Here is a 12,084-nt window from a genome sequence, read left to right on the forward strand (position 1 = left end):
TGCGGTAGCATGAGAAGAGTCCCTACACAGAAAACAAAGCACCAACAACGTAGTTAGTGAACCCAGAGTTTATTAAAAGAGTGTTTTAAAGACTTACCTACTGGCCCCTGTACCAGCTCCTCTCGTAGTAAAGTCCATTCAAGTCGATTACCAAAGTCAATCCCAAAGGAAGGAGCCCATTGGTGCTTTGTTTTCTGTGTAGGGACTCTTCTCATGCTGCTGCAGAGGTTTGCTGTTATTTTGAGCAGTATTAGTGGTTAAAAAAGACGTTTGAATGCCTTCACCGTACTGCCCCGAGCTAATCACTGTTAGCCACAGCCGGCTGTTAGCAACTCTACCGGATTTCACCGTTAACTGTCTCAATGGCTTATTTGATGTATGTAAGTGCCAAAAAAAGCCAATGGGATGATTTTACGCCCAGAATTACACTTTAACTGCATAACCTGAAAAGGGCAGGAACAAATGATCTTCTTTAAATTCTAAACTCACGCATGCTTTTTCCTCTACTTCTTTCTGCTCAGACCTGCCCCCACCTCCGGAGCCGCCCCCAGGGGAGGACAGGTTGCAGGGCCCCAAGGAGGCCAGCAGCGTGGTGAGCAGTACTCTGTCCTCCCTGGAGAGGAGCGAATACAGCAGCAATAGCCACCAACGGAAAGGCTCGGGTCAAAGACACACCGACAGTAAGACGAAGTTTTACGGGGTTGCAGTCATAATTCAGTTTAAGGGTGGCAGTAACTGAAATAATCGGCTCCTTGTAGAAAGCAGGAGTGGGGTAAAAAGGCGACAGTGTTGTTACCATGCTCAGGTGTAGTCTTTTCCACATTCATGCTGTATCATGCCCTACTACTGCACTGCAGTATTCTCTGCTCCAGTGTTACACAGCAGAGTGAGGTGAGACTGACTGGAACATAAAGACTTGTGTCCGTGGCTGGTTGCCAGATCATTCCCGATGGTCCGCCTTTGTCACAACACGAAGCTGTACTCATAAGTTATCGGTCATAAATGAAATCACAAGGGGAAGCAGAAAACACCAGAATCCAATATGTTACCTAGAGCAACTTTAAACAGAGACCACAGATAGAGATCACTGAAGAAGATATATATAAGGGCCGGGCAATTAATCCAATTTTATTTTTGGCTTCAAACTATTATGAAAACCAGATAATTGAGATAAAAAGATTATTGTGTTTGATAGTTATCTTGAGTTATAAATCCAGTGCACCCTTACCACCTTACCTTACCTTTCCATTGAAGTACTGACTGGAATATGTTGAATATAGTTCACCAACATGATGGATATATGTTTAGGAGTTTTCAGTAGGTTTTGACAGTAAAAGCAGTAAAACATAGTTGATGTCATTTTTTACAATCTAGTTTATTGTTGTTTATTATTTTTATATATTGAATAGACTGTATGTGTAATAGTTTAAAATGCACTAATGTTACAACAAAGTTGACCTAACTTATTGTGATTACATTTATTTTTATTTATTATTTTATAAATGTTTATTGATATATTACGTGTTTTATTTATTGTTTTCATTTTATTTACATTATTTTGTAATTTATCTTTTTTAGTTGAATTATATTTAAAGTTCAAGAAAAAAAAAAGTGTAATAAATGTTTCCAAACGTTTCCAAAGTCAGTGAGCAATTGTAGTGTCAACATTGACCAAAATTACCATGATTATGGTTTTTGCCATAAAGGAGCCGCCCTCATATATTAAACAATGAATAAGTAGAATCTTTATTAAAAGCTACATTTAAAAAAAATATATAAATAATCCACCCACGGGGCGTTTTGAGGGTTACAGAATGAAAGATTTGCTTTTCCATACAAAAATATTTTTAGTCTGAATTCATATTTTTTTTTAAATCTGACAGGTTTGACAATGACTTTCTATCACGTTCTGTTTCCAGTGTAGCAGCCAATAGTGTTGGGCGTTGCTGGTTGCCAGGGTTGTCTGTTGTTGCTACAGAAACAAGGAATCGTTTTGAGTTGAGAGCTAGCTAAAGAAAGATTTCCACTTAAAGACTGGCTCATTGATTAGTCCAAATGAGTGGTTCCTCTTGTTGATTCATCACTGACATGGAGCAGGCTGATCACTGACACACTCTGCAACGAATCTGGCAACCCGACTGCTGGAATTATTTTTTGTTGTTGCGACTACGATCTTGAGACACTAGATGGTGGTGTTCTGCTCATTCTTCATATTCAACCTTTAACATTCATTTTAAACTGCTCCTTTTAAACAACACAGACGATGTGTGTCCCTTTATTGCCCCTCAGGTGAGGAGATGATGGCGTACAGCAGTAAGGCCGGTTACCTTTCTAGGAGTCAGATGTCCAGTAACTGCTCGACCACAGGAAGCTCCTCATCCAGAGGATCCACGGGCTCTCGAGGGCTCAATTCAGCCAGGAAACACAACGAGGTAAGATGCAGCAGCACTAATGATTTTCTAATTCCACTGCGGTTTTATGCAAGAAAAATGTTCTCTTTTTACCTCAAATGGTTTTAATAATGGATGCTTTTAGATATTTATGAGCAGAGGAACAAAGACTTTTCCTGCCGTGGAGGGGCTCATGTGCTTTAGTTTTATCTACATATCATTGCTGCCGCTCCATAAAACACACATAATCTTATATGTGCAGGCGCATGAAAAGAGCTTTACATTCCCTTGTTGCCCACACACATACACACACACACACACACACACACACACACACGAACCTGCTCTCAGACTCATACATACAGATGTACCATTACGTCTACTCTGGATAGGCTTTACAGTAAGAAACAATGTTAAGCATGCACGCCCACCATGTTCTGTGGAGTGCTCTTCACTGTGGGAGCGCTCCTTTAAATGCAACCCCCCCGCAGGCTCTTTCAGCGCGAGCTGGTGTCTTTAAGAGCAGAGCAGGCTTTGTCTGCTGAATGGAAAGCTCCATACTTTTAGATTACTGGTAAAATACGTCTAGCTCCCTTTTTAGTTTATGAAAGTATACTTCAGGTTAATCTATATGTATACGCACTTGTCAGTATCAGTATACTTTCATAAAGTATACATGTTCATCTGATAAAACGTAAAAGAAAGTAACTCTCTTATTTTACGTTTTTTTATACTCATAGCACACTTGAATAAACTTCTTTTCGGAAAGGGTTTGTTGCCATCGTGTGTGTGTGTGTGTGTGTGTGTGTGTGTGTGTGTGTGTGTGTGTGTGTGTGTGTGTGTGTGTGTGTGTGTGTGTGTGTGTGTGTGTGTGTGTGTGTGTGTGTGTGTGTGTGTGTGTGTGTGTGTGTGTGTGTGTGTGTGTGTGTGTGTGTGTGTGTGTGTGTGTGTGTGTGTGTGTGTGTGTGTGTGTGTGTGTGTGTGTGTGTGTCTGTGTGTGTGGTTGCGGTTGCGTGTATGAGAGAAATTGTAAAGCGTTGTGTCTGTTGTAGAGAAGCTGTTTAGACCTTTTTAATGGAATTCCATTGCTAGGCAACAGCCTTCGTCCTTGTTAACTTCCTGTCAGGTGATGTCATTAACATTTACTGCAACAGGAACCAAACTTGGACACATTTAGAAATGTGTCTGACTTGTGTATAGAAGTGCAGACACAACTTGTCTCCTTGTGAGAGACACTTCAGAAACGTGTTAAATAGGAAGTTTACCAAGAACTCAAATGGTTTCTGGATAATCAGGCCGTTATTCAATGTGGACAAAAAAGGAAGGTGGATATTGAAATAACAAGTTATTCATCAAATCGATTTGACCTTCATTTTAATGGGAATTTCCGTTAAAGTTTTTCATTTCAGGTTTTCCCGTTTTCTTTCCTTTTAAAGTTGCTATTTAATGCACATTATATCCATATTATTATTTTAACATCGAATTTTCCTTTTTGTTTTAAACATTTAGTCATGGCTTGATTATCCATTCTTTTATTACATTTATTCATTATTTTCAGAGCCTTCACTAATTAGTTGTAATACCACACTGTAGTAAAGTCTTGCTGATCCAAGAGGGTTTTTAAACCTCCGTGTTGTTTTATAATCCTCATGGTGGGATTTCATCTTTGGAAAGCTCAACCTCGTTCTGAAAAGATCGTCACGTGACGTACAAATGAAACAGCCCCAGGGTGTAAAGGGCTTTAGGAAGATTTTATTGTCTAAGATACAGTCTATGATACAGCTCATAGACTGTATAAAAAATGGACGTAGCCTCCCCGTTGAGGTCCGTTCTCTCAACTTGATCCAGTTGTACTTGCCTACAGGAGTCTTCATCTTGTCAGACTTTGACTCCTCCTCATTTCCTCTTACCAAAAAAGGGCATGTATATGACGTTGGGGGGAGGGAGATACGTCCGTCTGGCTGACGTTTACCTCCGAGGAGAAGTGACGGCCAGAGGCTAGCTGTCACTCAAGAGGCCACGCCCCTAATTATTCATAAACTTTAACCTCCAATAAAATATAAACTAGGCTTGTACAAAAAGATTCACCCCCCTCAGTGTTGTCATGGAAATATGACCTAAACATACAGACCAGAATGTTTTTTTGTAACAGGCCTTAAATAGGTTTAATGATGCTGTGAAAACGGCCTGTTTCACATGGGGGTCAATGAGAAACTGCTCTATTGTGAAACCTGCCCCAAGTGGGAAGTGGCTCAGGTGGGAGCTTGGTAAAGCTGCAGTAGGTGAAAAGCAAAAAAAAGCCCAGATAGAGCCAATAGGAACGCTCTCTCTCTCTTTGGAATGAGCTGTGATTGGCCAAAGTCTCCAGTCATGGCAAAGCCTGAAAACAGAGTCAAGAGGAGGAGCAGAAGTCTTGTTTGTTCTCAGGACACTTGAATTACAATATGATCAAAGATTATTATTCAAATTCAATTCAATTCAAAGTTACCACACTCAGAGATACATGGTTTTCACTGGACAGGAGGAGTGTACTTGTCTCTAGTCAGTGAGTGTAAATAATATACTAAGCGACTTGCCACCACTGCTTTGTGAATTAAATCACCCGTATAGCAACAGTCAAACAGGTAATAAGTACACCTTTAGAACTAACTTTGAGAGGAAATGACATGAGTAACACACACTCGTGCTCATGAGAAATGGACAGCATGGCAGCTTTGAAGCTCTACTTAGTGCTGTAGCTGTTAACTTTAATGCTGTAACCTGAGGCGTCTCCAGAACGCTGCCTGTGTGGAGAGAAAGGATGGCCCTGTCACGGGTCACACCACGCTGACCTCAACACACATCTGACATGGGAATGTAGCAAAGTAACTTGTAAAAGTGACACAAACACACACACACACACAACTGCTCTTTTCACTTGCTCTCGACACATACACACACAGTGTTGCCTTGTATCTGGTGGCTCTCGGGTCACCCCCCTGTGGAGCAGTAAGGGACGCCTCAGCCCCCCTGACTGACCCTTACTGGCCTTTTCACGCCTTGCTGGGGACATGAAAGCGCCCCTATAAAGTTTAGGGTGTTTCTACAGGAAGCCTGGGTTAGGTTTCCCCGTCTCCCTGTGGTGCTGCTGACTGCTATCTTTGCCCTTTGACCCCTGCAGGCGGACAACCAGGCGCTTGTTACTGTCCTCAGGTCTGTTACATGAGCTCTGAGGCTAGGAACACTAAACACGCTTGTACAGAAAGGGGATATCAAATATGGAATCACTAGCTTTGGACGGGCATGGATGAGACACACTCCACTGCGAGTTAGATTCTGGGAAACACACAAGAGGACAACTGTGCTTTTAATTTGAAATTTCTGAAGTTTTTGTTCACCTTTGAGTCATGAGCCCTGATCCTCTCGGTTTAGTGACGTTGGATGTAGAGCTGAAAAGATTCATCAACTAGTTGTCAACCATAAAATAGATCAACAACTATTTTGCTAATCAATTTGAGTCATTTTTTAAGAAAGAAAAGTCCAAATTCTCTGATTCCAGCTTCTTAAATGTGAATATCATCTGGTGTCTTCCCTCCTCTATGACAGGAAACTGAATATCTTTGAGTCGTGGACTAAACAAGACATTTGAGGACATCATCCTTGTCTTTGAGAAACACTCATCCACATTTTTCACCATTTTCTGACATTTTACAGAAAAAAACAACTCATCGATTAAAGGAGAAAATTATTTATCAACAATGAAAAGAATCTTAAGTTTCAGCCCCAAGCCGATGATTTTTTTAAAAAGACCTTTTTTTAGCCGCCTGTGCTCAGCCTGAAGTCCTTACAATTGAATACAGAGCAATCTTCTGCTCCCAGCTTATTGCTCGAGAACATAGACTGTATAAAAAACGGACGTAGCATACTGGTCGAGGTCCGTCCTCTCAACTTTTACATTTATTAATTTTTTTCAAAGCATTCACTAAATAGTCGTAATACCACACTGTAGAAATACTCCATTCTAAGTAAAGTCCTGCTGATCCAAGAGGGTTTTTAAACCTCCATGTTGTTTTATAATCCTCATGGTGGGATTTCATCGTTGGAAAGCTCTGAAAATTCAACCTCGTTCTGAAAAGATCGTCACGTGACGTACAAATGAAACAGCCCCAGTGTGTAAAGGGCTTTAGGAAGATTTTCTTGTCTATGATACAGTCTATGATACAGCTCATAGACTGTATAAAAAATGGACATAGCCTCCCAATCGAGGTCCGTTCTTTCAACTTGATCCAATCGTACTTGACTACGGGAGTCGCCATCTTGTCAGACTTTGACTCCTCCTCATTACCTCTTACCAAAAAAGGGCATGTATGTGACGTTGGGGGAAGGGAGATACGTCCATCTGGCTGACGTTTACCTCCGAGGAGAAGTGACGGCCAGAGGCTAGCTGTCACTCAAGAGGTCACGCCCCTAATTATTCATAAACTTTAACCTCCAATAAAATAAAAACTAGCCTGGAACAAAAGAATCGACCCCCCTCAGTGTTGTCATGGAGATATGACCTAAACATACAGACTAGAATGTTTTTTTGTCCCAGGCCTTAAACAGGTTTAATGATGCTGTGAAAACGGCCTGTTTAACAGGTCAATGAGAAACTGCTCTATTATGAAACCTGTGGACACTCAGAGAACTGCAGTTTTTGGCACTTCCTGATTGGATCAACCAGGAAGTCGCTGTGGTGGAGGCTTGCTAAAGAGTCTGTAAAGACCTAAGTAGGAGTACATGAGTTGACATCTGCCTTGATTTATGGAAACCAAACCATGTTCTATGTAATAGTTAGAAGGTTTTTATTAATGTGAAAATATTTCTGTCTCCCCAGGACATGAGATAAGGACACCAATGGCCGCGTCAGTGTACCTTCGATGCCTCCATCATCCACCATCCTTCCTCCGTGGACACAAAGAGCTGGACAAGAGGAAACGTTTTGTGTTTCAGAATACTAGACTGTGTCACTGCTGTGAAAGAAAGCAACAACGGACTTTACATCATGTTTTTTTGGTATTACTACGATTATTTATGAGTAATGGCGTTCATTCCTCTCCCTTGATTTGTAAATACCTGTGTCTGTACTGTTCTTTTGTGGGCTCTGGATACAGCGAAAGAGACGTATATTGTATTTATGAGGATATAAAAAAACAAACAATGTAAAAAAAAAATCCAAAAAAACCTGTTATTATAAAAAAGCTCATGTCTTCTTGAATGTGCCAACCTTTTTGTCAAAATGTATACTTTTTGGAAAAGCATTAACTACTGTTGCACTCTCTTGTTGTGATGGCAAAACAACAGAAAATATGAAGCACAAAGTGTGTTTGCTGGTCGAGAGGGGCTTGGAAAAGCCAAAACGAGCGGGTTCTCGCTCCCGGGTGGACGCCTCAGCCTGAGCGCTTCCCCACTGGGATCTCTGCACCCATCTAGTCCGCTAAGAATGTCATACTTTTCTATGTTCCCTTCGGTTTCTCTGCAGCAAGACGTTCCAGTATGCCAGCAGATAGACAAGCTTTATAAAAGTTTGATTGTAACCCCTCCCTCTCCTCTCTCGCCCCCTCCCATGTTCGTCTGAGGGACTGTTTGCTGCAGCTGTGAGATCAAATTTGCATATACTCCTTCCAAAACAAACGAAAACATGTCTGTGGACTGACTTTTTTGTACTCTTGTTGTTTTGTAAATGTACAATAAAATACATTTGCTGATCTAAACCTTTACTCGTCAGGAGCAGTTTTCAGGAGGTGTAGTACGGTGTGACACACTGTGTAGCATTTTCACACGAGGTCTACTTCATCTACACACATAAACACTAATTGAAACAAACCATCAGGAGAGAAAAGGATGCTAAAACATCCACAATATTTAACAATACAGTAGGTCCACAATTTTTGTAACTCTATTCAGGCCTTTTGGCAAAAATCCCCGCTTTGAAACCAAAAAAGGTGACCCACGAGAATCGTGTAGATCCGATGAGAAAATGTTTTTTTAGAGAGATTATCAGTGAACTGCGAACATGTGTGCGCGCCTTGAATTCTTTAAAAACATTCACTCTACAAGCGTGACAGCAAGGAAATATTAGCGTGGTGGGCCTCGCATCACCAGTTCTTTCTCTGGGAGGGTCGTGGAATACTGCGACTTGATTGGTTTACAAGCAGTTTGCTTGTGCAGACCAAAGTACTCAGAACCTGAACAGAACACGCCTCGTCGATTTGGAAAGTGGAATAGCTAGCTAGTTAGAATAGCTAACGTTAGTTGCCTGACTGAATTTGGTGAATGATGTTTCAATACTTGGAATAAATTCAGGTATATGTAAGTAACCAAGCAGTTCTGTTGACACAGACTTTACGTTAGCTACAGGTAATAATATATCACTAGAAGAATTAAAGCTTTCTGAAAGAGGCATCGTTTCATCGACACATAACGTTAGGTAACACACCAGGACAGATAACAAAGTTAACAAAATTAATTTATTAGTAGGGAGAGCTGGCCATGGAGACACTGGGCCAGACAACAAAGAAAAAAATATCTCACATGGTCATATCTCCATGACAACACTTAGGAGGGTGAATTTTTTTGTAGCAGTCTAGTTTTTATTTTATTGGAGGTTAAGGTTTATGAATAATTAGGGGCGTGGCCTCTTGAGTGACAGTTAACTGCTGGCCCTCACTTCTTCTCAGAGGCTAGTTGTCAGGATTAGCATCATTAGCATGCTAACTCCGTCATCTCGACCTGGACTGTGGTCATTCGTGTGGTGGTGTTACCATAAGTGACAAGATGGTTTGCTCTTCGATTGATTGAACCAACAGATGGTTTAGGAACACATTGTGTTAACGTTAGCTTTGTTACGCTAATTAAATAGCTGCACTTGCACCATGACTTGGTGATGACACATACACTAGGAGGATTAGTAACGTGTTCTGTTAGCCCTCCTGGGTGGTGGAGCTAGTGTGGCTGATTCTGTAAACGTGAGCCAGATGGACGTATCTCCCTCCATCCAACATCACATCAAGCCCTTTTTTGGTAAGAGGAAATGAGGCGGAGTCAAAGTCTGACAAGATGGCGGCTCCCAGAGGCGAGTATGATTGAATCAAGTTCGTGTTTGTTTTTGTCACTGACAGCCTCAGATTGTTATTAGAAGAAAATAATTTTTATTGGATAGGTGAGTTTTGTATTCAGACAGACTTGTTGTCAACCCCATCTTTTACTTCTTAAAAATCTCAATGTGTCACGTGAAGCACATATAATACCAAATGTAAAATGAATATACAGACCCATGTGGTTTTTGCACATACACCAATGGTTCTATCCATCCTCCCATACTACCCCCCCCCCCCCCCCACACACACACACACACACACTGTTCTTAAAGATTACTTGATCAAATCTATAGAGTAGTTTCAGATCTGCAAGTCTTATAAACAATAAGTCATATAAATCAATCAAATACAGGACCGCAAGATTCAATCCAATTTTATTTACAGTTCCAAATCATAACAAAGGTTATCTCATGGCACTTTACAGACTAGGTAAAGACCACACTCTATGACTTATTTATGATAAACATAGACACAACAATTCCTCCGTAGAGTACGGTGGCAACAAAAACCTTCCCTATAAAAGGCAGGAACGTGGAACAGACCCAGCTCTGTGGAGGACGGACATCTGTCTGCACCGGTTGGGGAAAAGGAAAAGGAGAGAGAAAGAGAGAAAAGACAGACAGACAGACAGACACACTTCCAGAGATGCAAGCAACCGCAAAAGTAAGAGTAACTATAATAATATCTATAGTAATGTGAATATGACTTACATTCTATGAATGAATAGTATGAATAGTATGAAACAGGCACAGCTAAAGTGATAGAATATGACAATGATAATAACAATTATAGTGGTTAATATGATCACTGATGAGTAGCGGTAACAACAGCTGTGATACAGCAAGATATATTACTGATGATGTTTTTTGGCTACAAATGTAATAATTTATAAACTAATGATAGTATATATGAGTAATAGTGATAATAGCAGCAGGAAGCGTCATGTAAGACCACGGCAGCAGAGACCTGCGAAAGAAAGCACAAACAGAAGAAGTTGAATTAGTAACATGCATTGATGAGACATGAATGATACAGACAGGTTAAAGGCTCAGACTATCAGGAACATGATTATCACCCGGCAGACTAGGCCTATAGCAGCATCATTAAGCAGAACAAAATCAGCTAGGCTTTACATGCAGGCTTTAAGAGAAATTCAATGACAATAACAACACAGCTAAGTCCTAACTATGAGCTTCATCGAAGAGGAAAGTTTTAAGTCTACTTTTAAGATCACCTTTTCTTCCATACCAGGCAGTGATGAACCCGTCAGGATGCTCTTGATCAGGCGGTTTTGAAGATGTGTGCTATGGCGTCTTCTGCAGACTGGTTGGGACCATAGGCAAACTTAAGTCTGTCCCCTGAAAAGTATAAATGTATACAGTGGAGGTGTAACGATATGAAATTTTATCCCCTTTAATATCACGTCAAAATACGATATAACTTCTAGCTGTCAATTAGATGTAGCATTGCTGATTAAAATAAAACATACCAAGAAGAATTTACTCTGAGGAAAATATGTATTAACAACCTATTATTCAAACAACTTTTGAAAGAAAGAAAGAAAGAAAGAAAGAAAGCAAAGAAAGTGTTTTCTACTGCTTTTTTCCCTGAGAAAAAAAATAAATAAAAGTAGCTACTGAAGTGACACTGGATCTAGGAAGGCAACATCATCTAAGTTAGTTTCTAGTAGTGCTTCCATACTAATGCACGACATGCACAACATTATGATGAATATCTTTGGGATCATTGGACATATTTCTGTCATCTGTCACGGAGGTTCGCCTACCTCACAGTGGAAATGATCATTTTGGCATGGTCTTGCGGAAGTGTCTCAGAGAGAGGATTTGCCATGTTTGCCATTGTGCAAGGAACTTTCCTCTTGCAGCTCTTGCATGTCGGCATTCCATCTGCAAGAAGTGTGTCATCTTCATCCTTCGGGTAGACGAAAAATCCCCACACTGCAGACCTGCTCCGTTTGGCGGCCTAAATAACGGAGATGCGTCCTCTCCTTCTGCAAATTCTTGTTCGCCTGGATTCATAATTACTGACCCGTGGTGAATCACTTTCTCCTCCAACATGTAAGCTAGTTTCAATCGCTAGTTTGTCTCCTTTTCTCTCCTATAATGTTTTCTCTTCTTTGCTACTGTGTGCATATAAGGTTGTACTAATGGGGACTGTTGATTTTCAGGTTAGAAGTCATGTTGTTTTGTGTGGTGTGAGCTGGCTGCGCTCACCAGACCCACCACAATAACAGAGTGCATTTACCTTGCAATCTGACAGCTAAACCGGTATACCGGAAAAAACGCACAGTTGACGTTCGTGGCCTGTTCATATTGCATAGTATCAGTCAAAACTTTGGACACACTTTCTCTTTTAAGCGTGTCCAAAGTTTTGACTGGTACTGTATATATATATATATCTATAAGTAAGAGGAAGTCTGAAAGGCATGTGTAGGTGCAAACTTGTACAAACTCCTGGAGCAAATCTAAAACATTCAGCATCTCGACTTCTTGAAGCTTTTAAGTCTCTGACCATACTTTCCAGTCAGAGCTAAATAAATAAATAAAAACTGCCTT

The 12,084-nt window shown here is 40.6% G+C and overlaps 1 protein-coding gene across 1 annotated transcript in view; it reads left to right on the top strand.

Moving 5' to 3' along the window:
• Nucleotides 1-7,975, top strand: part of robo3 (roundabout, axon guidance receptor, homolog 3) — a gene marked incomplete at its 5' end in the record, with an annotated part of 198,885 nt that extends 190,910 nt beyond the window's left edge. The window contains 3 exons of the mRNA XM_083926692.1: nucleotides 522-680; nucleotides 2,290-2,432; nucleotides 7,246-7,975. Of these exons, the coding sequence (XP_083782818.1) occupies nucleotides 522-680; nucleotides 2,290-2,432; nucleotides 7,246-7,257 (314 nt within the window). The 3' untranslated portion in view covers nucleotides 7,258-7,975. The remainder of the gene's footprint in view (nucleotides 1-521; nucleotides 681-2,289; nucleotides 2,433-7,245) is intronic.
• Between the last annotated feature and the right edge of the window lie 4,109 nt (nucleotides 7,976-12,084).

The sequence above is a fragment of the Echiichthys vipera genome, assembly GCF_963691815.1.
Source record: "Echiichthys vipera genome assembly, chromosome: 14".
In the NCBI taxonomy this organism is placed as follows: Eukaryota; Metazoa; Chordata; class Actinopteri; order Perciformes; family Trachinidae; genus Echiichthys; species Echiichthys vipera.